Raw genomic sequence first — 24,434 nt, 5'->3', positions numbered from 1 at the left:
ACGCAGCTCCTTGGCTGCACCGTCCCGCCCCTCAGTTTCCAGCCGGCGCCGTTAGGCCGCTGCACGGAGCGGGGCGGGGACGTTGAGGCGGCGGGAGCCGTTCGAATGGCCGTCATGATGTAGGTAGCGGCGCGGGGCGGGCGGGAAGCGGGCGCCATTACAGCCCCTGAGGGCGGCCGTTGGCGGGGGGCAGCGCTGTGTGGGGAAGGGCGGGATCGGCTCTTAGCTCCGTCATGAGCAGGGAACGGGAGGAAACTAAACGGAACGGCCTGCGGTGTGCCCAGGGTGTTCATAACGAACGGTTCGTGGCACCATAGAACCGTCTGAGTTGGAACGGACCCTTAAAGGCCACTTGGTCCTATTACCCGCAATGAACAGGCTCACACACAGCTCCATAGGGCTCAGAGCCCCATCCCTGACCTTGGGTGTCTGCGGGACCTCAGCTCTGGGCAGCATGTAAAGCATATAGCATTTGTATATCACATCTGTGTGCAACTGCTACCATTGCGATCTTTCGTAAATGAATTACAATAGAAAAAGTTGGGTATACATGGAGTTAACTGATTTCCTATGCTGTTTCCTTGCAGGAAGTTAAATTATATATAGCCAAGCTTTCTGTCAACTAGTTCCTTGGTTAAGTGGTTACACCAGAACAGCACATAAGTGATTAAAAATCTCTGAATATTAGTGAGAAACTACAGATATACCTAAGAAAGGTAGATTAGCAATACACCATAGCAGTAATACATAGTGCTTTAACCTATAAACAAGCACAATGCTCCTTGCTAGCTATATTTTCTGCACTATGTAAAGTAAAATAAATCCAGTTAGGTAAATTTGAACCAATCTGAGGTATTACAATCACATACACAGTATCTTTCTGCCTCCTGTTCTTGTTCAAACTCTGACATTGGTTTCTCATCCAGATCCATGGCACGGCTTTTCCAGCCATATAAAAAAAGATAAACCAAACTAAGCTTGGATGAGTTTTATTTTAGTGATCCCAGCCAAGGAGTCCATGTAGATTAAGCAAAAATTGTAACTTGTTCTGAGAGAACAGCAGATGTCAAGAGCTGGAGCAGCCTTTCAGAGTAGGTGTATTAATAAATATGTTTCCCTGCTGCCACCAGAGTGGAAGATGTAACAGAGTCTGTATTCCTTAAGCAACATGGGTTGGTATTTAATAAAGAAATACATTATGAAGGGTTCCATCAAACTGCTACGGCTTTGACTGCCCTTTGGCAAGAATTTCAGCCACTTTTTTAGATGTGTTACCTGTTTACTTGGCTTTTTAGAGATAAAATACTTCTCCTTTTTGTAATAGAGATCACTGTAATCTCACCCATGTAAAAGACCTGCACCTGAGTTATATTTCAAAGATGTTTTTTTTATCACTTGAATTTGAAATTTTGGAGTGGTACCATGAATTAAGAGGATATGTTTGGAATGAGGTCATCTTAATTCCTTACAGTATGTTCTTCTGCAGGATAAAAACAGTGCTAAGATCCTGAAATATAATGCATTTCTAAATCTTCTTGTTCAAGTTGATATAGTATATGTTTCTCGGGGACTGTTCTTATAAAGATTTTAATTTTTTCTTCATTGTTTTATGTAATGCTTTAAACCACTAAGATTTAAGAACGTACTTTAAAAGTTTCGGTTGTCTCTGGGAAAAATAGTCTTAATTTATGTTGACCTTTCTTTCCTTTGAGCGTTTAGTCTGCATTCAATAAAATTTTGATGACTGCTCTTTAGAAGACAGCTGTACGATGTAAAGTATTATAAATATTCAGCTTTCCTCTCCTAGCATTGCCATTAACAGCTGGGCATCCCGTTCAGCAGAGCAGATTTTGCAGAGAGAGCTTGGCGTGCTCCTGAATCAGTATAGTGGAGAAGACTAGAAAATAGTTTCTTATGGTTTGGGGACCTGTAAAGACATAGAGCATCTGTTCCCCAGTTAAGTCATAGTCTGGTAGCACTGAATCATGTTAAGAGCTAAAATGATGGGAAGAACCTCTTTTTTCACCTTGGCTGTACCCGCGTTTTAAGCACCTAATAATTCTACTAAAGGAAAAATGATTTCACCCCTACTCAGAAGGTACGTAAATAACAATGTAAATAACAATGTAAATAATGATGTAAATAATGATGCTTTTGCATTTTTCATTGTTCATAGTTTTTAAGGGACAAGCATGTACGTAGCATCTTGAGAAATCCGCTGTCTTTTTATCTCTAGTATAAAAAGAGAGAGTTGGATTTTCCTCTGGAAACATTTTATCTTTCTAAACAAGCAATGTTTTTGTTAGACTGTATTTTAATTACTTAATGTATTTGCTTTGATTGAGGCTTATTTATTTTTCTGGTGTAGCATTTAGAAATAAGTCCAACATATGCAAAAGGGAAATGGCATTGACGTTAGGAATGATAAACCTTACTACGTGGAAACTTTGCATCTCAATGACCAGAAAACTTGTGTGTATTTTTATCTTGCAGAGCTAAGAGATCACTGAAGTTAGGCAGTGTTAAGAAGCATAACGTAAGTATTTTTGGTGTATGGAATGATGTCAGATATGTGTATATAGGCATGTATATGTATATCTGTACATAGATACAGTATCTCATTGGTTAATGAATATTATGGATTGGTGGCTGTCTAGAAAATTCCCAGGAAGGCTCACAATGACAATTAGTGATGAAAATACGAGTACATAATTTGTAGCATTCTATTTGTCCTACAGCTGCCTGGCCCTAAGCAATGTGTGCCTGCATGAATACTTGAAAGTAAAGAGAGAAACATGCATATTTGTGCTGCCCTCACTGTTTACCCAAGAGCTGAATGAGTTAAGCTGCTTGGTGGAATCATTCATTAGAAATCAGCCCCATTATCCTGGATCAAACGTTCTGCCGTGCAATTGTACATGTAACAATATGGAATTATGATAATGCTGTAACCTGCATATTCTAAACTGCAAAATGGAAATGAAAACATTAAAGGCATTTTCATGTCAAGGCTATAATTACCTCCCTCAGCTAATCTGGCATAATGAAACAATAAAGTACTTACACTGTAATAAATTTCACCACAGTTATCACAATAAAAATAAAATTGTACTGTTGCTATTATTTTTTGTAAATGCAGCCATAGCATCATCCCAGTACCAACGTGCCAGGACATATGTCAGTTTATTATCTGCTTCTACCAACAGTGGGTGTTGCTGCAGACACCACACAGAGGTCTTTGTGAGGATGGCAGCATTTAAACGAAGGAAAAATGTGTAAAAGTACATGAAGAGAAATAGCTGCTCAGTCAATGAGCTCCCAGTAAATCTCCACATCTGTGCCCTTCTCGAGAGAACTGCTCACACACAGCTCATACATGGAGCTCTCGCTGCTTGTTAGCAGAACACAGATACACCATTTTAAACATTTGCAGGATTGTTTCTGTTGTTGCTGAAAGAAAAGCTGGCAAAATGCTGCAATGGCACTGAAAAAAAAAAATCATTAGCAATTTAATTAACAGCTTGGCATACCATTATCCAACTTGTTCTGCACAGAATGCAGCTGTGACTAATTTTGCATCTGTTTATTAGGGTGTAGTGATGTTTCTGTAGCTGAGTGGTCCAGCTGAAATCACACACAGTTCTTTGCTGCCTTAAAGCCAAGTTTTGTGAGCAGAGCGGGGCTTGGCCTGCTGGAAAAGGCTGCTTGTATGGGAAGGGAATGAGTCGCTCCTTTCCTTGCTTCAATTGCAAAAATAGAGACAAATCAATTTGCTCCTCAACCTCCATGGGCCCAGACACGTAACTAATTACAAACTGAAGTTTCTCCTTTACTTTCTTGGTGCATTTTGCTTTGCTTGTACTCTGTTTCCAAGAGGGAGAAAAGATCACCAGCATCACTGTTACACTGATGTTTCTTCTTTATACCCATGAGAAAAGACTGGAAGGGAATGGAAAAAATGGCTTCATGTAAAATACCCCTTATTCTCAGTATAATAGATGTCAGTACAGTGAAATCACTCATCTGCATTCTCCACTTTTGGAGGTGGCTGATCTCATTGGAAGCAGTGCTGGACACGCCTGCTGTCTCCTTGAAAAGGGAGCTGGGCAAGAACAGGAAAGCTGTCACTTAAGCTTTGTTTTCTGACTTGCTGCATGGTGTGCATTCCTGCCCTTTTGTTTTTAGTTACTGGTTACATAACAGTAAGGTACTATCAGGTGCTGTGCATGTTACTTATTAGTTACACAGAAATCCCTTAGTCACTTCACCAGTGGTTTCAAGGAGTGTAAGATGCAGCTGATACAAGTGGAGTCTCAGGCTGTGCATGTTCTGTTTCTTTGTACATCTCCTTGACTGTCACTAATGATATTGTATAAAGCTGCTGGGCTTTTTAGCTGGAAGCAACTTCTTGCCTGAACTGAAGCCCTTTGTGTGTAAACAAACTTGTTTTTATTCTTAGTATCAGTAGTGAAGGGAAATCCCAGTTTCTCAGAGTTGCAATTTAGAGAACAAACTGGTAATATTTCAGAAATGGAGACTTCTCTGATGAATTTCTCATACACCATTAAATTGCTACTTCTGTATAATAAAACGTATCGAAATTCTAAGCCAAAGTTTTGGGTTTAGCAGACAATTTTAAATGGACTTCCATGTTAGTTTTTAATTAACACTTGTTTAGAAAACATTAGAAATCACTATTTTTTGATGGAACTGAAAGTATTCCTATGCCTTACATTCTCAGTAGGATAATACCAGTTTTTGACTGCTGTTTAAATTACACATGTATGTACATATATATGCCAGAACATCTGAATCTTTGGAAGCCATGTGCTTATCTTAAAATGAAAACAAGGAGGCTGGTGATTGAAGTGTACTTTGTCTTTTTGTTTTTGACTAAAAAGAATGTTTGCACACGTATGATAGGCTTCCCATAAGCAGGAGTACATAAAACTTGGAGTTACTTAAAAATCCCTCTTATCAGATAGATTTCAAAGAGGCTTTGACTGATTTGGGATACAACATGCAGCTCTGCCTATGAGACAAGTAGAGGCCAGGATGTATTTAGTTTACAGATGGAAATTCTGTAACTTTCAAGGGTTCGGGTGGATATTGGAATTCCTTTGTCTTCAGCCAACATTAATCCAAATTCTTTGTTGTTCTACTACACATTAGCCAGCTGAAGCAGGCCCTTTGGACAACAAGGATCTAAACTATTCACCAACAACGGGAACACGGCAGATAAGTCCATTTTCATCTCCCACAAGTAGTAATGCAGAGGATCTCGGGAACAGCTTATCACATGGTTAGTTGAACATTTTGCCTTTCTTTCTGCAACATTTTTTCTGGCTATTGGGTTGATTTAGTGATTTATGTGTCTCATGCAGTATGTTTGATTTCTTTTTTTGTCTTAAAGCTTCCCAAGTTTGAGATGGAGGAACAGATTTATTTGTTCACACCAGTAAAATAAATTCATGCGTACACACTGAATTTCTCAGTTCTGAGTCTTCCTCTATGTGTATGGAACATGAGGTAGAAGTTACTAGATCAAGTGTAAAAGAGAAGTTGAGTTACTTTAACTCTTCCTCCTTTGCTTTCTTCTATGTAATTTTTTACATAGTTACTCAAAGTAAGGCTGTTTTTAGTTGAGCTAACACAGCTCTGACTGTCATGAGCTCTCAGCAAAGATGCCCTTTTATAATTAAATCATTTCCATTTCATTTTAAGACATATCTCCACAGACAACTTTCGATGCAAGCAAACTATGAAGTGTATTTTCAGTAGAATAACCTGCTTGTATGGATGTTTTAAGTGTAGAGAAGGCAGTAACTCACCTAGTGTTACTTATAAAAACAATAATACAAAAACACTCATCGCTCCACATAAAACCTAAGAGCTTTTGTTTCCTTACATTACAAATCCTATTAAAAAAAAAAATAAATCATATAACAGGTAGGGTTAGAAGGGAACATAAAATCATTTAGTTCCAACTCACCTTCCATGGGCTGGTTGCCAAAGCAGGCCTTGAATCCACATCTTTCAGTCCACTGAGGTCAATCTGTGGGTGAGCACTCCAGATGCCAGCTTCCAGGCCCCATATAGTTTGGAATTTATGGGCAGTAATTGAGGCTTCATTGACATTCACAAACTATGATGAGCAGAAATATTCTGAGCAGAACAGAATAAACACTAGTTGAAGTTTAGCCCTAAAAAAAAGAAAACAATTTTTAAAGAAATGAGTAAAAAAACAAAAAAAAGAAACACAGCATTATAATTCTGTTCTATACTTCACGTCTCCATAAGATAAGCTATAAGCAAGAAAAGTAGACATCACATTTTGGGAACATAGAAAGAATTGCTTACCCCTTTCCAGGGATTAGGGCTCACTGAACACCCCCAAATGAGGTGATCTCCAAGCAGAGATATGTCTCTTTCAGTTGCCAGCCCTTAAATGAGGTTAGGGAGGGGTGGACCCAGGGTTGCACAAGAGAATTGCTCCCATCTGTGCTCCCAGGGCTGGCCGTGCTCCTTCACCAGGTGCTCTATCACTGGTTCAGGCTGTGATCCCATGGTTTCCATTCAGATATCTGCATGTACTTTTAAACCTTAGCTTTGCAGAAAGCTTTGAATTGTTTATGATGGTAGCAGTCAAGTACAAAATTAAAAATACTGTGGCTCTTTATATATGTTCTCTTGAATATTCCCTACATCTAATTTCTGGCTTTAGTGACTCTTTAGTTTCAGTCAGATGCCTTTCTGCCACACAACACTTTATAATACCCTATCTGGCTCTATTACAAGTTCTTAAACTTTTCGGCAGCTCTGCATTTGCATTACGTGCCTTATATTGTAGGTAAAAGAAAAAAAGGAGCAAAATGTCTCGTACTAACATGGATGTCTAATAGGCTGTTAATGCAGAGGTGAATGCATACTATAATATATACTGTAATGCATGCTGTAAGTATGTGATTCCATACTATTAATAAATATGGATGCGAGGAGTCATTCTTTATGAAAAGACTGATCCCCTGATCATAGCTGACACTGAGATGGATGATTGCTCAGTTATTTAGTACTAGCTTCCTTTTTGTCCCCATATTCATATGGCTACAAGATGGTGGAGCAAACCTGCTCTTACATCGCAGTTACAAGTTGTCTTTTTAAATGCACTATTTCTCATTTCCTGCTGAAAAGGCACTTTTATTTTAAGTGTTACACTGTGTTAATAGATATCACTTGTAAATCAGCTGTTAGTTGAGGTTTTGTTAACAAAGCCATGGGAACAGGCTTTTGTGGTAATAACCTATTCCTGTTCCCTTACAAAAATGTAACTGCTCCAAATAGCAGCGTACTGAAACACAGAAATGGGACTCGACATGCAGAACAACGGCAAGTGGGGTATGATTTATCATGCCCCATCATTTGACAAGCTAGAACATTATACTGTCAGTACAGTATGTCAGCCCTTGGAAATAATTTGCACCTTATTTCCTTGTAGTTGTTTACAGGATGGAGCTGGGGGCCAACCACTTCTTAAAGGAAAGTGAGGGTTTGTTGCTCAGTAATTATGGTTTTTCATGGTAAAGCTTTGTGCTGTATTTAGGCACATAATAGGGGAAAAAAACCCAACAACTTACACAGGTGAGAGTAATTTAGCTGTGCTCCTGGAAGGGGTGGAGCTTGACTCCACCTCCTCTAGACCTCATTTAAGGGCTGACCACCACTAAGGCAGCATCTCTTGGAGGTTGCTCCCTGGTGGAGATTGCCTCAGCATTTCCCAGTGAAGGCATCCATATCAGTGAGTTTTCCCTCATAAGTGACCTTTTGAATATCTGTCACCATCTTTGTTGCCATCTCTGTATCATTCCACCTTACACATGTAGAATAAAGAATCTATGTCAGAATTACACAGACTTACAGCTGTTAATTTGATAATCCCAAGATTTCCACAAACACAGATGTCACGTGAACTGGTGAGAGGTCAAATTATGGAAGAATAACTTATAGTCAAGTCAGGGTGATTCATTACTAAGGAATCTGCCCTGTTTCATAATTGAAACATAATCTTCCTGAAAGATCATTTGTTAGCCAAGGTTCATATTAACAGTGTTTCTGTGCTTCAGAAGGTTAACGTTTTATTTTTATCATTGTTTTTTTCCCCTTTCTTGTAAACCTCCTAGGAAATGAAAGTGATTCAGAAAGCAGATTATCCAGAAGAGGGCAGCCTCAAACAGTGGAGGATGCGTAAGTGTGTACAGTGCTTTGAGGGTGCAGTGTCGTCATTTTCACTCGGAGGGATTTGTATTTCATATAGAATTAAATTAATAGTGGTTATTTTTAATTTGTAATTGCTCAGTGTTGGATATTTGAAGGTACTGAATGGGAGGGCTGTGGGTACAAAGGAATGCAGGGTTTGCAATGCAACTGTCCAAACAGTTCTGTCTCAATGGCAGCATGGGGCATATGGCACTGCCTGATACAGGAGTCATGTCCATAGCAATACATAATGAGATATCATAATTAAGCTATCAGTGTAAAAGTATGCTTGCCTATCTTCTGGAAACATACATTCTTTACCTTATTTTTGGAATCACAAACATCCAAAGATAAAGGCACAGTAACCTTGGGATGCTTTTCAGTTAAGATCTGATAATGATGATAAAGGTAATGATGACAAAACTTCACATTTGCATGGTAAAATCTTTAAAAAATCCTGTATTTTCTGCCACAATCTTATTTTAAGCCATAATTTTCCAACACTGATCCTTGGACTTTGGGCAGTCCACGTTTAATAAGCACCAAAATAAATGTTTTGGGCAAGGTGTTTGATAAAAGTGCTTTCCTAAGCTTGATGGATGTGAGGAAGGAGAAATGACAGACACTTGTTCCAGGTGAGGCTGTTCATGTCTCTTGTTATTAGTACTGCTTGATATTTCCTGTTTTGAGAAGCACTGAATTGTTTATAACGTTGCCGAATTTCAGCTGAAATGTGAACTGATTTTTTCTGTGCCAGCAGTGAGGTGTCATGTAAGTGTGTTACTGTGTTATCTGTGTACCCTGCCAAACAAACACCCAAAGAGCTGGGCAAAGAAAATATTTGTTTTTACTGTGATAGAACTTGGTCACCAGAAAACTGTGAGTCTCTGTGTGTTGGACTGTACTGAGGATGCCTTCCAATTTCTTGGGATGTTATCCAATAAATACATTATCCTCAGTACTCCCTCAACACTCTCCATTCTTTTAACCTGACTGAAATTGCACTCACCAGGACTGCACTTCTGTTCTTATAAACTTACCTTCTGTGTTATTCTGCCTGCTTAGCTGATGATTCAGCAACTTGTCCTCTGATGTCCTTGATGTCCATCTTTGGTATCTGTCTTATTCACAGCTCAGCATCAATGTGGTTGTTCCATGTCTTCATCCCTCCTCTACAACTTCATCTGTTTTTTCTTGTTCTTCATATTGTGACTATCCTGTATTTCATTCAGGCCCAGTTCCTGGGCATCCGATTCAGATTGTTATGTAAATTCTCGTGTCTGTAGGTCAGGAAGACTTTCTCTTTCAAAATACCTGAGGTGAAACTGTTGTTCATATTAATTCATGTATCATTGTATTTGATATAAAAATTACCTCAGGACTAGATACCCTACTGCATACATTGCATCTGATTAATAACATTGGTGACATTTGTTCAAATAATTACTCACGCTTAAGGTTGTAACTCTCCCTTCTGATCATTCCAGTTGTGGTGCTGATGTGCTTGTTTTCCTGTTTGTTTGTCTTGTAATGGGAACTTCCCCCACCATCAGGTTGAAATTCCTTCCTTGTAGGACAGGAAGTGTCTTCTTAGTGGCGGAGCCTGGCAGGCAGCAGCATTGTCTGGATGGTATGTTAGACTGTAAGAATGAAACACATAACATGGAAAATGACGCCATCTTACAGTTATGCCACTGAAAAGCTGCAGACTCCAATAAAAGGGGTGTTTTGCTTTGCTTTGGGACGGTGGTTTGGGGTGGATTTCAGTTCTGATTTTATTTTTGGTGAACCAGTAAATCCCTCAGTTAACACACAGACCCATGGCACAGTGACAGTAACCTTGAGCTTGCAGGAGGGTTCTGTAACGGTGGTATTCCTTAACATTTAAATGTTGGCATTCAATAATTCAGTGTGCTCTTCTTTTAATTAAAAAAAGGCAAGTATTTGAAAGACAAGCAGTTAGGAACATGACAGTAAAACACATTTAAAAACCAACACCTACACACTGCTATTTATGTGAGCCTCCATACACTTTCTTTCTTTCTTAATACTAGATTCGGGGTTTCTTACAAATGTGATTCTCCTTTTATGGGGAAGAAGCAGCAGGTAGATGATTCTGGTTGCCTCATTTGATTTGCATGCGTTCCAGGGGAACCTCACCTAAACCTCAATGGTAGGACTTCTTTGTAATGAATACTCAGCGCAGATCCTCAATCATTCACTTCTAGTCTGAAATTAGATCTAACCTGAAGGAATATGATTTTAATTTTTATTACAGAGAACAAAGTCTGGTATTTACACTGGCAATCAGATGTATTTGTGGTTAATAGATGAGGCTGTACCGCTGTCATCCTGTGTGACTATAAGGAAATCCTGATTACTGACCTGAGTTTCTGTGTTAGAAATTAGGATACATATGTTTGGCACTTCCCAGATAGATATTTAAAGCTGTATTTGATGTGGTATGACACAGTCAGGTTGGTAGCTCATTGGTTCACAGGTTATTTACATCCGTCCTGTTATCACGTTGAGAAGCTGTTGGATCCCCTGTAAACGCTGATATTTTTTTTCAGTGCCCCGTGTCTAATAGCAATTGTTCCACCTTCACACGCAGGTTTGCAGCGCTGCAGTCCAACGTGCAAAGTTCATTGGTGAGAATTCTGAAAGCAAGAGAAAAGCTGACAAGCCTACAGGTCTGATTTACACTGATTTATTTATTTCTTCATCTTCTTTTAGCGTGGAATTAAGAATGGAAGTTCTTAAACTAAAGAACTTTTTTTTTTTTTTTTTCTCTAAACTTTTGAGTTTAAAGGAATAGGGAAGCAAGTAAAATACTGGAATCCAAGCAGAGCTGGCCTGGAAGTACAGAAAGTGCAGCCCACACACACACACACACAAGGCAACTTAATAGGTTCTGAATTAGAGAAGTTGCTTTTCCAAGCACACTATTTGAAGTGCATCTGCTCGTTTTGTACATGAATAAAAGCATATGAAATAGTTACCAACTACTATGTATAACTCGCAGTGTGAGTTATTACAGTGTAGATTTATATGTCCTTGAAGATTTAATATCCCTTTGTGTTGAAGTGATTGTACTATTTAATTTACCTCTAATGTATCATCATTTAATAGAGTCTGCTTTATACATGCTAAAATGCAAATAATTCTTCTGGTTTGCTCAGATTTCTTGAATCCATTCAGGACCAGGTTAGCTGCCCAATGTCAACATTCTGGATACAGCTCAGCATAATGGAAGCATTTCATCATTTATTTTCATCGATGTGTGGTCCAGCAAGATTTTATTCACAGGGAAAAGAACAGCAAACCACCAGTGCTAAGACTTGAGAATCTTATAGTGGAAATGTTTATTTAGAAAACCTTTTGTGTTTCTCATTTGCCACTGTATAGTTTCAGATCTACCATGAAATGCTGGGGGGTATTCACTTCTTCCATAGAATGGTAAATGCCTGTAGATTTCTCTTTTACTAACATGTTATAGCCAGCTTGTACATGCTCCGAGATTGCTTTCCTGGGGATCAAGTGTTAATCTGTTTAAACAGCTGAAGACTTCTGAGTGAAGCGTAAATAACAGGAGATTTTTAAGCAACTCTTTCAAAGGCACCTGAATGCCATTTTCCAAAGGAACATATGTTCTTAACGCCATTAAACTCCTTAATCTTGCTCGCTCTGTGAGAGGAAGTCTGATGTGGTATTGAGAGTTTGTGAGGAGTGTCCCAAAAGTTCTTCCTTGTCGGAATGTGATTCGAGCTGTGTAGGTATTTCGGGAGTGAGATTTAACGATCTTTGATTATGTTTTCTTCCAGGCTTTAGAGGGCAGCAGAGAGCTGGAAAATATCATCGGTGACTCAGACTCGTCGTGCGACTTGAGCGCTGAAGTGCAGAAAACCCAAGCGCTAAGTAAGAAGGATTTCCGACAATATTTATACTCCCCTGTGTTATAATGAAGGGTTGTACTGCAGGCCTCTGCTGCCTGAGTTCTTCTGGTCAGAGCAAATACGCCTTAAACGTCCCCGTGCACCCAATAGGGACATAAAAGAAAGACAACCTCAAGGACCCACACTTCTAACTCAGCTGCAGATGGAGAGGAAAAACTTGGAAGAGCAACAGCTTTTCTCATGTAAATAGTTAGCTACTTAGTGGGCAGTTAGCTAGTGATTAGGCTAAACGTTTGCACTTTGATTGCGTTGCCTTTCTTCTCTTTTTGGAAGGAAGTTGTTTTGTTTGTTTGCCTGTTAGAAGGATTAGGCTGAATATAGGTTTCCAGGCTTTAAAATCGCTATTCATCTGACTTTAAATGATGGACATACCAGATGCTTATTGTGCTGGGAGAGGGGCACCTTAGCCATGGCACATCTGTAATAGGAGCACGGAAAGTCGAAGATTTCCTTTTATGCGTGTTTGTTTTAGGAAAGTTTTATCCTTACTCCAAGCCAGAGGTTCTTGGGACTTCTCAGTCCTCAGCAGCCAGAAAAGCGTTTGTACTTAATTTCCCAGCTTCCTCCACAGCTAGAAGGGGAATATGTGATGGGAAAGAATTTCAATGCAAGAAAAAAAAACAAAACCACGCCCAGCCCTTATCATTCATTGCTGACTTACAGGTAACAACCAAAAAACGCTCCTGGGTATCCAAAGGAAAAAATAACTGTCTGCCTGGTCTGGTCCTTCCTTAGAGCTCAAAGTAGCTGCAGGCACCAAGGAGTTCTGTTGCTGTTCAGGCCTTGATCTCTGTGCCTTGGAATAGTCTGTTCCTTAGTTTTCACAGCAGCATGAAAGCATCCATATCCACACGGCATGATTATGATGCAGGTGTGTGTCTAACATTGTATTTACCTAATGACTGCTTATCCTCCAAGGTTTACCTATGTAACATCAGTCCTTTGGACTAACCTCATAATTTAGTTCCCAGCTGACAAGAGAAAATAAACAATATGTGCACATGCACAGCCACTGTATCCACTCATGGGACATGCATTCAAAGAAGATAAGCATACAAAGTCCTTTATGCAGATGTGGTGTTTTGCTGGTATACGTTATTCCAAAACCCATCAGGGTGCTCTGTTACCTGCAGAGCCGAATGCTGGATCTCACTGCAGGAGAGCAGAAGGCAGCTGGCTGACTGCTACTTATGTTTGCACTTGGAAGCCACAAGATTTTTGTGACCAAACATCACTGAGACTCCTCTAATGCATGAGGTGTATGCAGCCCAGCTGTGGAATGTATGCACCACACAATTCCAGCAGCACTGTTGTTTAAATTAGCATTTCTTTCCTGCCTTGTATTCCAATGCTCATTCAGATTTCATTTTGCATTTGTATGCACCCTACTCGTTCCCTCTGTCATGCAGATAACCAGAGGCTTTCTTATACAAAATGAAGTTTTATGAAAACAGTCTGTGTTTACATTACTACCCTACACGTGGATAGGACAGTAGAACCACCACATCCCCAAGGCTGCAAACGAGATGTCCGACCTCTTGTTGGTGCTGTTATTATGTGCACTGTTTCTGTAAGCTTCCTATTGCCTCCAAAATGGGAAAGAACCCTCATTTCCCCCACACTTGGGATTAGAACAAAGTGTCGTGTCAACAGCAGGAGATAAAAATGGGGACAACGTATAATATGAGGCTTGCAAGCACGTTTCAAAAGTATTTTCAACTTGACTTCTTTTTGTTAGTATTTTTTAGCAGCACACAGATAGGCCCGGTGTTTTTATTAATCACGTGAAGAAAAACACAGGTGCTTTGAAAATGAATAAGAAAGCGCTGGTATTATTTGCCTTGAAATCTCTGGGGTAACATTTATTGATTCATGATTTCTTTCTTTGCCAGTGATTCAAGCAGAAGAACTGCAGCTGTTGAAAAGGAACCACGGACAACGTCCTGCCCGAGGTACCAAGAAACAAAACCAAAAACCAAACCAATGTTGTAACTTCCACATGACAGACATTTTGATGATTCCTTTTACTTGATTCCTCCTTAGTTCTTTTGGCCTGAAGTACGTTGGATAACCTTTCACGTATGAAAGTGGCAGTAGTGAAATGTATTTCTTCTGAGCTTGCAGCTCAGCCTAAGCTCTTGCACTATTCAAATGCAGGTTTCATCTTTTTAGCATCTTGTTGTATCGAGTATCTCTCCATATAAGTGTCTCATTAACAGCCCTGCACTTGAGGCCTGATCCAGAACTCGGTGCACTCAGGCCCTTGAGACTTTCCCTACCCTTCATACATCTGGGTTATCTTTGTTCTTTCTCACTCTCCTCTCCGTTCTCACATTTTGAGTACATAAGCCAAGTAGCATGCGCTGTCTGCAGCAGAACCTTTGTCACCCTGTATGTACTGGGAGGTACTTAGCACACTCCAGGGGACTGTGAAATCGTAGCTATTATGTTTCCTATAACTAGGCCTGTGAAAATATTTGAAGTTGGTGGTGTTTAACATCACGTGGCCCACACAGCCCCTTGGCCAAGGGAAGGTGGGGGGGGGGCTGGGTGGGGATGCTCAGACTCCTCTTGTCCTTCTGTTCAGAAGACACATCCACTGTCAGGCAGTGCTAGTGCTGAGCGCTGTGGGCCACTGCAGATCAATACAGCTTCAGCTTCCCTCGTGTCCTGCTCTTTAGTGATTGTTGGTGTAAAAACCAGCCCATGACACTAAACATATTGGCAGTGTTCAGTCTTACTGGAGAAGAAATGAAGTAATTGGGAAAAGCGTGATGGGAAGTAGAGTATGAGTTTAAGCTGACCAGTGCTGATGAAGTTTCAATGTCAGTTTCGCTTCAATAAAGAATCATTTCTTATTTGCAGTCTTGAAAACGCAGAAATAGGAGAGGCCAATAATTTTGTGCTTAAAAGAAAGCATTTGGAGATGCTTTACTTTGCCTTTTAATTCTGGATGTGGTTTTCTGTAATTATTTGTAATTAGTTATGCTCAAAATTTAAAACCTATGACTATTCTGTGGCTTGATACTGGTGGAATGTCACATTATCATCACATGGTGAGCCATGAAATTTATTTACTTTACATAAACAACCTCTGCTTAAAACAACTTAATACAAAACATTCCTTGCTCAATGGGCAGCATTATGCAGGACTCAGTATATCATTTTGTGTGACCAGCATAAAAAATGGCATCATTGTTTGTCCATGACTCGCATTTACAGTAAACAAAATGTTTTTGAATAGAATATAAGCAAACTGTAAAACAGCTGCCAAGCGATGAAATCTAGTCAGTGTGCTACAGCCCAAAACATGCTTTATGTGTGTTGGGAATGAATGTGTAGATTGAGATGTGCATATTTTAAAGGAAAATTTAATCACTCCCGTGTTTGGAGCAGTGAAGATAATATTCTACAAAGGAAAGCTATTGAAGATGGTTTTTCCAAATTATATTAATAATTCCTGTTACCCAAAAAGATAAACAGTGACGTAGATCATATCCAGGACTCTGCTGTCCGAGTAAGGAACAGTAAAGGGAGTGTTAGAGCAGATCAAATATTTGCTGTGTGGGAAGGAAACAGGAAAACTATTTTCAGGCTGTGTCTTACAGTAGAATAAAAAATGCTCAGTTTTGTTGCTGTTCACCCTGAGGAGCCCAGTGCCACATCTGATCGTCCCCATGAAGGTCAGTTCTACATGTTCCTAACTTCCATTTGTTCGTAATGCAAGGCCTCAAGTTTTGCTTCTTTGAAAAGGGAGTGGCTGCTCTCCAAGAGACCGGATCAGGCTTAACTGGATGGGTTTTGATCCCACCCCAGCTGAGATCACCAATGACAGCCAACTGCAGAGATTAGGGATCAAAAGTACTACTGAGTTCCAACTTGTCTGCCCTGTATTGCTGTCCCTTGAAAGAAGGCAGTGAAAATGCTGACCTTTGTAGCCAGCTATGAAGCATGGCACCTGGACCTTGTTTGCAAGGCAAGAGGAGAACCGGCTGTTTTTCTTTGCAGCCAGTTTAATCTGCTCAAATTCATGAAAAATCTCTCTGTGGCTGTGGTCACATTGAGCAGGCAAACACCTTAGTCCAAGAGCCTGAGGTGCAAACACGTCTGTGAAAAGCACAGAGATATGATGCTTTCTTCTTCTCAACAGCGCTTTGCTTTAGGCTTAAAATATGGCTGGATATTCTCTTGTTAAGACCTTTAAAACTCCCTGGTCTACATAGAAAATGGAGAGAACTGTTGTTAAAGTTCATTTTGTGGTGCAGTAAATCTAAGCTGGTTCATCTTGGCTCATCTGGAAACTTGGCTTTCTGTATTAAGGGATTCTCTTCAACAGGAGTGAGGTGTTCCTTTTTTTTTACTTCTTGGTCACTTTTGCACTCTGATCTGATTCTGCAGAATTTCTTCTTGTCCAAGAGAACCACATGTATCACACAGCACACAATGCAGTGTCAGAAACGGTGTGAAATTAATTAAAGAGAGTTTCTTCCCAAAATAGGCAGGATGGCAGTAATACAGCATTGCACAGTTCATCCTGATGCGTGTCAGCTTGAGTTTAGACTTTCTATTGGGTCTTGGTGTGCAAGCAACTGGATAGGTGGGGTCTGTCCTGCTGGAGGGTAGCTGGGAGCGAGAGTGAATCCATCTTACAACGTGTTTCTGCCTCGTTCTCAAATGGAGTAGAATAAATTCATTTCTGAATTTCAGTTCTTTAATCTGTTTGGGAGAAGTGCACGTTAAGGAGAAGAGCGTTGTACGCTCAGTTTTACTCTGCGGATGAAAGCCTGTTGCTCAGGCTCATTTGGCAGGATGTGTTCTCAGTCCATGCGTGCAGCCCTTCTTTCAGTTGGTAACCATGCAAAGTCCTTTGCGGTTTAGAATAGATAAGGGAAACCACTTAGGCTGGCATCCACAAAGCACAGTGCTTGTGGTTTGCCCAGCACAGACGAGCAGTGTCATCTACTGGAGGAGCCCTGCTGAAGGGTGAGGGGCTGCTGGCCGTGCTGCTGTGCCACCATGGCACATTCAGCTGGATGGGACCCAGGGCTCAGGAGAGCTCCTTTAAAAACAGCCTGAGGTTTCAGAAGCCCCTGGGCCTGATGTTGCAGCGTGATAAGCTTTTTGGATAGAGGGGGCAATTTACAAACCTCTCCCATGATTTAACATCTTCTGCAATGCAGATGAAATATTAAGCTATTAACTCTGGTGGCAGATACAGAAATGCACATGAGACATACGACCGCAGCCCCGACGTGTGTACGCACAGAACTGTCAGCCTGCATTTTATATGTAGCTGTCGGCCACATTTGTTCATGAATTTCACACTCGTGTTTACACTCTATTTTCCTATGTACCTTTTTACAGACTCGATGGCCATTAATTTGTAATCCTAGCGGATCTGGACTTTGGAGCATGAAGTTTAATGAAAAATTAAAGCGCTGTAGTACTTTCAGCCATTACATGCAGCGACTCCTGCATGAGGATAAACGCCGCTTTCTCCCATGAATATAATTATTTTAAGTAATAAAGAAAAGAAACATTAGTTTGGGCTCACTTAGAAGCAATTATATGTTCGGGAGGTGTAAATAACTGCCTATCCAGACGTTACAAATATCCAGGTGCTCCGTATGTGCTGATGACAACAAAATTGAAAAGAAAGACGGTAATAATTCTGACTGGTTTTCTCTGCAGAAGATATTGATTATTTGTGTGTGGTGAGAGATTTGGAAAATTCAATTAAAGGAGTTGTGCAAAGGTTTCATAAATTCCCCCGGCCCGGCGTGTACACAGACATTGGTGCGTATTAAATCAATGCAGCACTTCACAATATATTTTCTTTGAAACATAAAAATAAATAACATTTAAACAGTTCTGCTTACTGCAGAAACAAATTTTATTTGCTGTGAAGCATTCAGTCATGTGCTATCAGCCCCTCGCACGCATTTGCCGGCTGTAACAAATTTTATAGACCTTTCCTCCAGGGGCATAGCTCATATACGATGAATTTTTAAATGAGCAAATGGTGAAGAAGGGATGTCAGCAATATAAAAATTGATCAGTTAAAAGATAAAAGCATAAGTAAAGAGATTTGTATGGTAGTCTTAATAGGTTTTATTAAATAAAAATACTATAAAAAGACAGTAATGAATAGACTGACGGTTTTAACTGTGGTTGAGGTGGAGAAAAATTATTCTGGCACATTTAGTGCGAGATTGGTTTTATATCACCTGACAGGTGGACATTTTTTTCCTCTCCGCTTTTTAGATCTGCCAATGTTTGAGGGCAGTCAGACTTGGGAAGGAGCAGGAGTGGAAGCAGGGGAAGAAACTTGGGGTTGTGCCCTGTTGGTGCTGCAGGGGCTGGGCAGGAGGCAGCGAGGAGCCGGGCTTCTTGGTGACCATTGCGGTGCTGCACTGTGCCGAGCAACCCCAAAATGCTGAGCTGCCCTCCCAGCCCTCCTGCTGCAGGCACAGCGGGATTTCAGCTGGAGGTTGGGCCGATATTGCTTTGTGTGCTTGGATGCGTTTGAGCTTATGTGTGGGCTCCTCATGTGACATACGGAGAAGGGTTGTTTTGCTTGTTTTGTTAAGGGTTCAGGGGCTTTTTGAGCAACACGTTCTCCCTGTGAGTTCACCACATGAACTGCTCACCCAAACAACTGCTGTGACAAACTCTGTACTGCTCTGAACCATCTGGGAAGGAAATAATATATTTTTTTCACTCTTTGAATACCTAAATGCCATCTGTATAAGTATTACTATCAATACGACTCATCTAAGTGTGTTGTTGTGGTGTACATCTAGAAACAAAGCAGAGTCAGTAAAGTTTTCTATGAATCTGGGCAGCTTACATTTTTTAACACACCTTCTCAGAGTGACAGGCTAAACTTGGTGTGTGACTTCAGTGTGTCACACTCATTTCTGTTGCTTGTCACAGAATCACAGAACTACAGAATGGTCTGGGTTGTAAAGGCCCACAGTGCTCATCCAATTTCAACCCCCTGCTGTGTGCAGGGTCACCAACCAGCAGCCCAGGCTGCCCAGAGCCACATCCAGCCTGGCCTTGAATGCCTGCAGGGATGGGGCATCCACAGCCTCCTTGGGCAACCCGTCGTACAAATTTGGAGTTTCCCATTATAACTGGAGTTATTGAACAACAGTTTGTATAAGCAAAGGGTGTTTATGCTGCAAAGTTGTACCTGAGGCAGAGTTGAACTGGATGTTTTTTTTTTGGAGTCATCTGACGAGATGCAGTTTAGGATTTGCTGCCTGCTCCATGTAACAGCACTGGTACCTCTGCTGGAACTGCAGGCAGGGCTGCATCACACCACCTGCAGCCAAGAAATCACAGCATGGAGAGTGAGCATCAGACCTGTCCTCACCATCACCCGTGTCTTTACTGGCTTTGATGCCTCTCTGTGGGCTTCTGTGCAGCCTTTTTCCTCATAGGAAGTCATTTTAGCTTTAAATGCAGTAAATATGTCCATGGTCCTCAGTATGTTTAATACATCACCAATAATTCTGAATTCTATCCTCACCCTGTGGCAGTGGTAGAATCAAAACGCAGCACAAACCACCAGCATCCGCTGCACAGAGCCCAGCGCTGATGAGCTGCTGTACAGACACCCTGAAAGGCACCTCCTGCCCACCCCACAGATCCCATTCCCTGAGCTCTTTCTGCCCTTCTCCCCGCCACCCGCTCAGCCCCACACTCACCTGCTGGAGGGCACAGCCAGCAGCGCTCAGTGCCACTCTGCTGTGTGCCACCCCCTCAGGGGGCTCAGGGATGGCTGCTCCTCTCTTGCAATCCTTGGTACAGCTCCTTATGGTCCTTACAGATCTTTTATGTACAGTATGAAGAGTTCTGTTGACTATTGCAGTAGTTCACTCATATCTGCGTGGAGATTTGCACTAGTTCTGTTGTGCTCACTGATTTTCTCCCCCTGCAGAGCACACCCAGCCAGCCAGCAGCTCTGCCTTCCTGCAGCTGCTCCTTGACTCCCTGTAGCTCGTGTCTGCTGTGCACCTTGTCCAGCTGCTGCACACAGGTACCGTAACGCTGCGCACTGAGACATGCTGCTTTCAAATGTGCAGAGCTATCTATGATAGACTTGCAGTCAAAACTGTGATGGTTTGTTGGGGAAATGTTGTTACTCCACACGTGGCAGTGGTTACCAATGCTACTGGTTTGCTGAGAAAAAGGATATATTGGAGCTACTAAAAAAGCTGTCCTGCTCTAAAGCACCTGGTTGCATTCCTCCTTGCGGATGCAGTCAGTCTCTAACTGGATGCTTGCAAAGAGTGACGATCCAGCTGTAACACAGGTCAACACAGCACAGAAACGTGCACTGCAGCAAACACTTCCTGAGCTGCCATCAGTGGCTCCTCACAGCAGTGCAGGGTGCGTGCAGGGCGGGGGCAAGCAAGGAGGGGAACAGGGCAGGGACAGCACAGAGACCCCGGCACCTCCAGCACTCCATGAGCAGTGTGGGACACAGGCATCCCGAGGTGCCATTGAGTGCAGATTTATACAGCAGGTCAGCTCCTCCTGTTCTGTGAGTGGTTCGTTCTTAGCAGTCCCAGAGCAGGAAGCATAAAACAAGGTGCTAACAGACCTCGAGTCACATTTAAGGGTTTCTAAATTCTTCCTCCTTCAGCTGCTTGTCCTTGTAGCAGCGCTGTAAGAAAGGCCCAGTCAGAGGCTGACCTGGTCTGGCACCGGGTGTTACCCACACATGGGAAAACTGCCTGCTCGTGAGTTCCTTAAACCCTGAGAGCCAGAGGGTACATGAAGGGGAGAACACCTGCAGGTTGTAGCCTTTTTCTTTGCAGTGTAAGAACATCGCTCCTCCTGGAGAGCTGAACTGCTCCGAGTTCTTAGAACTGAGGGACATGAAGCTGATGTAGTTTTTACCAGCTGTCCAAGTGCGCTGCTGTGGGGCTGAATTCACAGACATGTTCTACTTCTCAATGAAGGTTAAATTTTATTCATTAACCTACAAGGAAAACAAAAGCTCCGAACCCTGCTGGCCCAGAGGTGCTGTCAGCACAGACCTGTCAGCTGCTCAGGACAGCGAGTCCCTGCTCCTTCCTCCTCCCAGCCCAGCTCCCCCCAGGCTCCGTGCACTAAAGCCCTTTGCTTCCTTAGCACTTACAAACTCAGGCTGTGAGTATATCTGATATACAGAGCTGAGCAACGCTTTAACCATCACCTATTCAGTTCTTTTTTCCTGTATTTAGGAACACAGCATTTCCTCAGAGCAGCTCCAAACGTTACTGCGGCTCAGTAGAGACCATCTGTTGGCCTGCATTGCCTTAGGATGTGTGTGCATCTATTTTCTGAGCAGCGAGGCTGCTGGACACAGGACAGAACTATAATTGTGAGCAGATCATATGAATGATGATGATGTTGTCTAACTGCAATTTATTTTAGTCATTCCTCATCTCCCCCCGGGCATTATGTGAAAAATGCATTCCGCATCAACCCAAAGTTCTACATCTGCTTGATTGGACTTAAAAGGAGAGGAGGAAGGCCTGTAAGCCTATCTCCCCTGCAAATACCAGGCAGCATTGCTTGCTGCGCTGGGCAGGTGCACATCTAGATAAAATGTCTGGCATCTATTTAAACTGAACAATGCGCACAACCAGATAATCTCAATGTAAATAATACATTTCTTCGTGGTTGTTCTGTCCCAGTGTGTGCGCACAACGCCAGCTTCCATTCACTGCTGCTTGGAACATCAACTGATTTCCTCTGTGTGCCCCGCTGCAAAGATAAACATTGTGTTGCTCCGAATTATAAAGAACTGCAGCAAAGCAATCCCTGCAAGAACTGCTGAGAAGCAAATGTTGTTAAAGGGGAGCATTGGATCCCACGCCTTGAGGGAGCAGCAGGAAGCTTCACAAACATGGTGCCCTGGGAAATGGCTGCTCCCTGCTTCACCCACAGAGCTCAGCAGCAACAAGGCCGCAAAGCACCATCTGAATGGACTGTCTGGGCTCCAACAGCCTTCCTAAAAATCCACCGTATCTGACAGGTGACGCCGTTGGTGACCAAAGATAAAGGAAGCTGCACCACGCAAGGAATGGTTCTGATTGCTGAGCCTTCCATTTGTTTATACTGACAAATTACTCCTCTGTAGCTGCCACTTAGGACCAGTTTGCCATCCAGGAAGATGCTTCCTCTAATGCTGACCCACATCACACTGTGTAAAGGCACCGGAGCCAAGCCCACCCTCATAACAGCACTCTATTAACATTCCTTTTAGGTCACCACTTCAGTTTCATGCCCATATTTAATGATATACAGGGGGGCTTTTGTTTCCCATTAAGTTTGATGTAGAGAGAGTAAAATTCAACATAAACACAGATAATTGAACAGCAGTTCTTAAACAGTGAGAACCCAAACAAGAAACATGACAATATGTGGTTAAATATGTGTGTAGTCAAATGGGGATGGACTCCAGCGTTGGGAATTTTTAACAAATAAAAATAACTCTTGCATTTAATTGCTGTGCGGGTGATGTGAGAAGTTAATTGTCACTCATTTAAGTTGTCTGTGCTGCTTTTTGTTGTTAAGATGAGCACAGGTTTTCCTACCTGTTTGTTTGCATGATAATGGGAAAAGAAATAGCTGGGACAAAGCGGTCATAGTAGTTTCTATAACCTGACTGTAACCTTTGTAGCTGAAAATTCAATAAACACTGATCTTTAAAGAGCCTGCAAGTGAACTGGGGGGCAGCTACTGCAAGGCGTCCTGGACGGCTCTTAGAAGGACAAAGTTGCTTTACAGAGGATCAGTTGGGGTGATGATGGGCAGCCAGCTGCACAGTAACTGACTCACACAGTGCCACCCTCATGGTGACATTGGTTACTTAACTGTTTTTAGGGAAATACAATGTTTTCACCCTCAGCTCCTGCTGCAAATCCTCCCAGCACATGCCTTGCCTATTTAAGCGGTTACTGTTTCTTTGACCTCTCCCTGTACCAGGCTTCTGCCTTTCCGAAACAGCTGGGTCTGTTAAGAACCATTTCCAGTTCCACACAAGGTGGATCGTATGACTCTCACTTTATCACCCCTGGAGGCCATCTCAAGGACAAAGAAAAGAGATCCACGCAAAACTAATGTTTTCATACGGGTGGGAAGGACCCTGCCCTGATCTTGTGATGAACACAAGAGAACAGGCTCATGAGAACGTGAAGTTTTCTGCTTCCATCTTAATCTGCTGTTTCACACTTTATGTCAGTGGAACAGAAAGGTCTTCAAAGTGCCTGAAGCTCCAGCAGCCTCTCAGCACTCAGTGCTGGGGGACACAGCGTGCTTCAGCTCTGGAGACAAAGGTTCCTATTTATGCACCCGATACACATTAGTGCCCACTCAGCCTACGTGTCCTAAAAGAAAGGAGGGATTGTGGCAGAGCTGGTGTGCCACGCTGGGGGACGCGCCCTCAGAAACATTCTAGTGCTTGTGAAAACATCGAAGTTTTGGTGCTTTCCAGCAAACTATGACAGCGTAGGTAAAGAAATAAGATAAGCTGCAGTGCCCCCCTCTGAAGTTATAATTACTATTCAGGAATGCCTTTTGTCATAGCCACCCTGGGTCAAATGTTGGCTTGGATTATTTTTTCCACAACAAATAAAGCTGGAAAAACTGAAGAAATAGTCAGCTTGGAGACACTGCATTGACAGTATTCATAACTCACACAGTTGGAAGCACACGGAACAGCTGATTCACACACACTGAACTGATGCTGCAGAGAGGGAGCTCCAGAATGTGCTACTGTCAGTGACAGTTTGGTATGTGCAGGGAGCAGGGAAGTCAGGGCAGGAGTCTTTAAACAAGGATGTGCAGTGCCCAAGTGATACTTACCCAGAGGGCTGGCTACGAGACTTACACTAAGCAGAACAACATTCATTTCTACTAGAAGCCAACAGCTCTGGTAACACTGAAATGTGTGTGGGTTTGGGGCTGGTTGGTTGTTTTAAAACGAGGTCAGACAGAAACTCTGTTAACTGTGATGAGAGCAAGAGAACAAAGGATTTAGACGGCATCTCCACCTCTGCTCTGCCCTTTTCTCTGCTGCAGGATTACAGAGAACCAACTTAAATACTTTTCTAAGGGAAGAAAAGGCATGGAAGGCAGTAGCTTGCCAACTGTCCAGTTCTGAGGAGGAACCAACAGTAAATCGTGTGTCAGTGTGGAAACACAGCTGTCAGCAGGGCCTAT

General features: G+C 42.0%; 1 protein-coding gene across 8 annotated transcripts; it reads left to right on the top strand.

Annotated features, from left to right (window-relative positions):
* The first annotated feature begins 84 nt into the window (after positions 1-84).
* On the top strand, positions 85-22,923 carry ITGB3BP (integrin subunit beta 3 binding protein). Of its 8 annotated transcripts, none has more exons than XM_085511902.1 (9): positions 85-119; positions 2,494-2,536; positions 5,173-5,302; positions 8,178-8,241; positions 10,868-10,946; positions 12,078-12,171; positions 14,102-14,161; positions 20,158-20,256; positions 21,905-22,923. In XM_085511902.1, the coding sequence occupies exons 1-8, from the start codon at positions 106-108 to the stop codon at positions 20,214-20,216; spliced, it is 543 nt and encodes a 180-aa protein (XP_085368028.1). In that variant the 5' UTR covers positions 85-105; the 3' UTR covers positions 20,217-20,256; positions 21,905-22,923. The 8 variants fall into 8 exon arrangements, with proteins under 8 accessions (XP_085368028.1, XP_085368029.1, XP_085368030.1 ...); XM_085511903.1 differs by having other exon boundaries at positions 21,449-22,923; XM_085511904.1 differs by having other exon boundaries at positions 21,642-22,716.
* Positions 22,924-24,434: the final 1,511 nt, after the last annotated feature.

The sequence above is a fragment of the Coturnix japonica genome, chromosome 11, assembly GCF_054131305.1.
Source record: "Coturnix japonica strain WE chromosome 11, WE-NBRP24, whole genome shotgun sequence".
Taxonomy (NCBI): Eukaryota; Metazoa; Chordata; class Aves; order Galliformes; family Phasianidae; genus Coturnix; species Coturnix japonica.
This window is presented reverse-complemented; position numbering and strand designations above follow the sequence as displayed.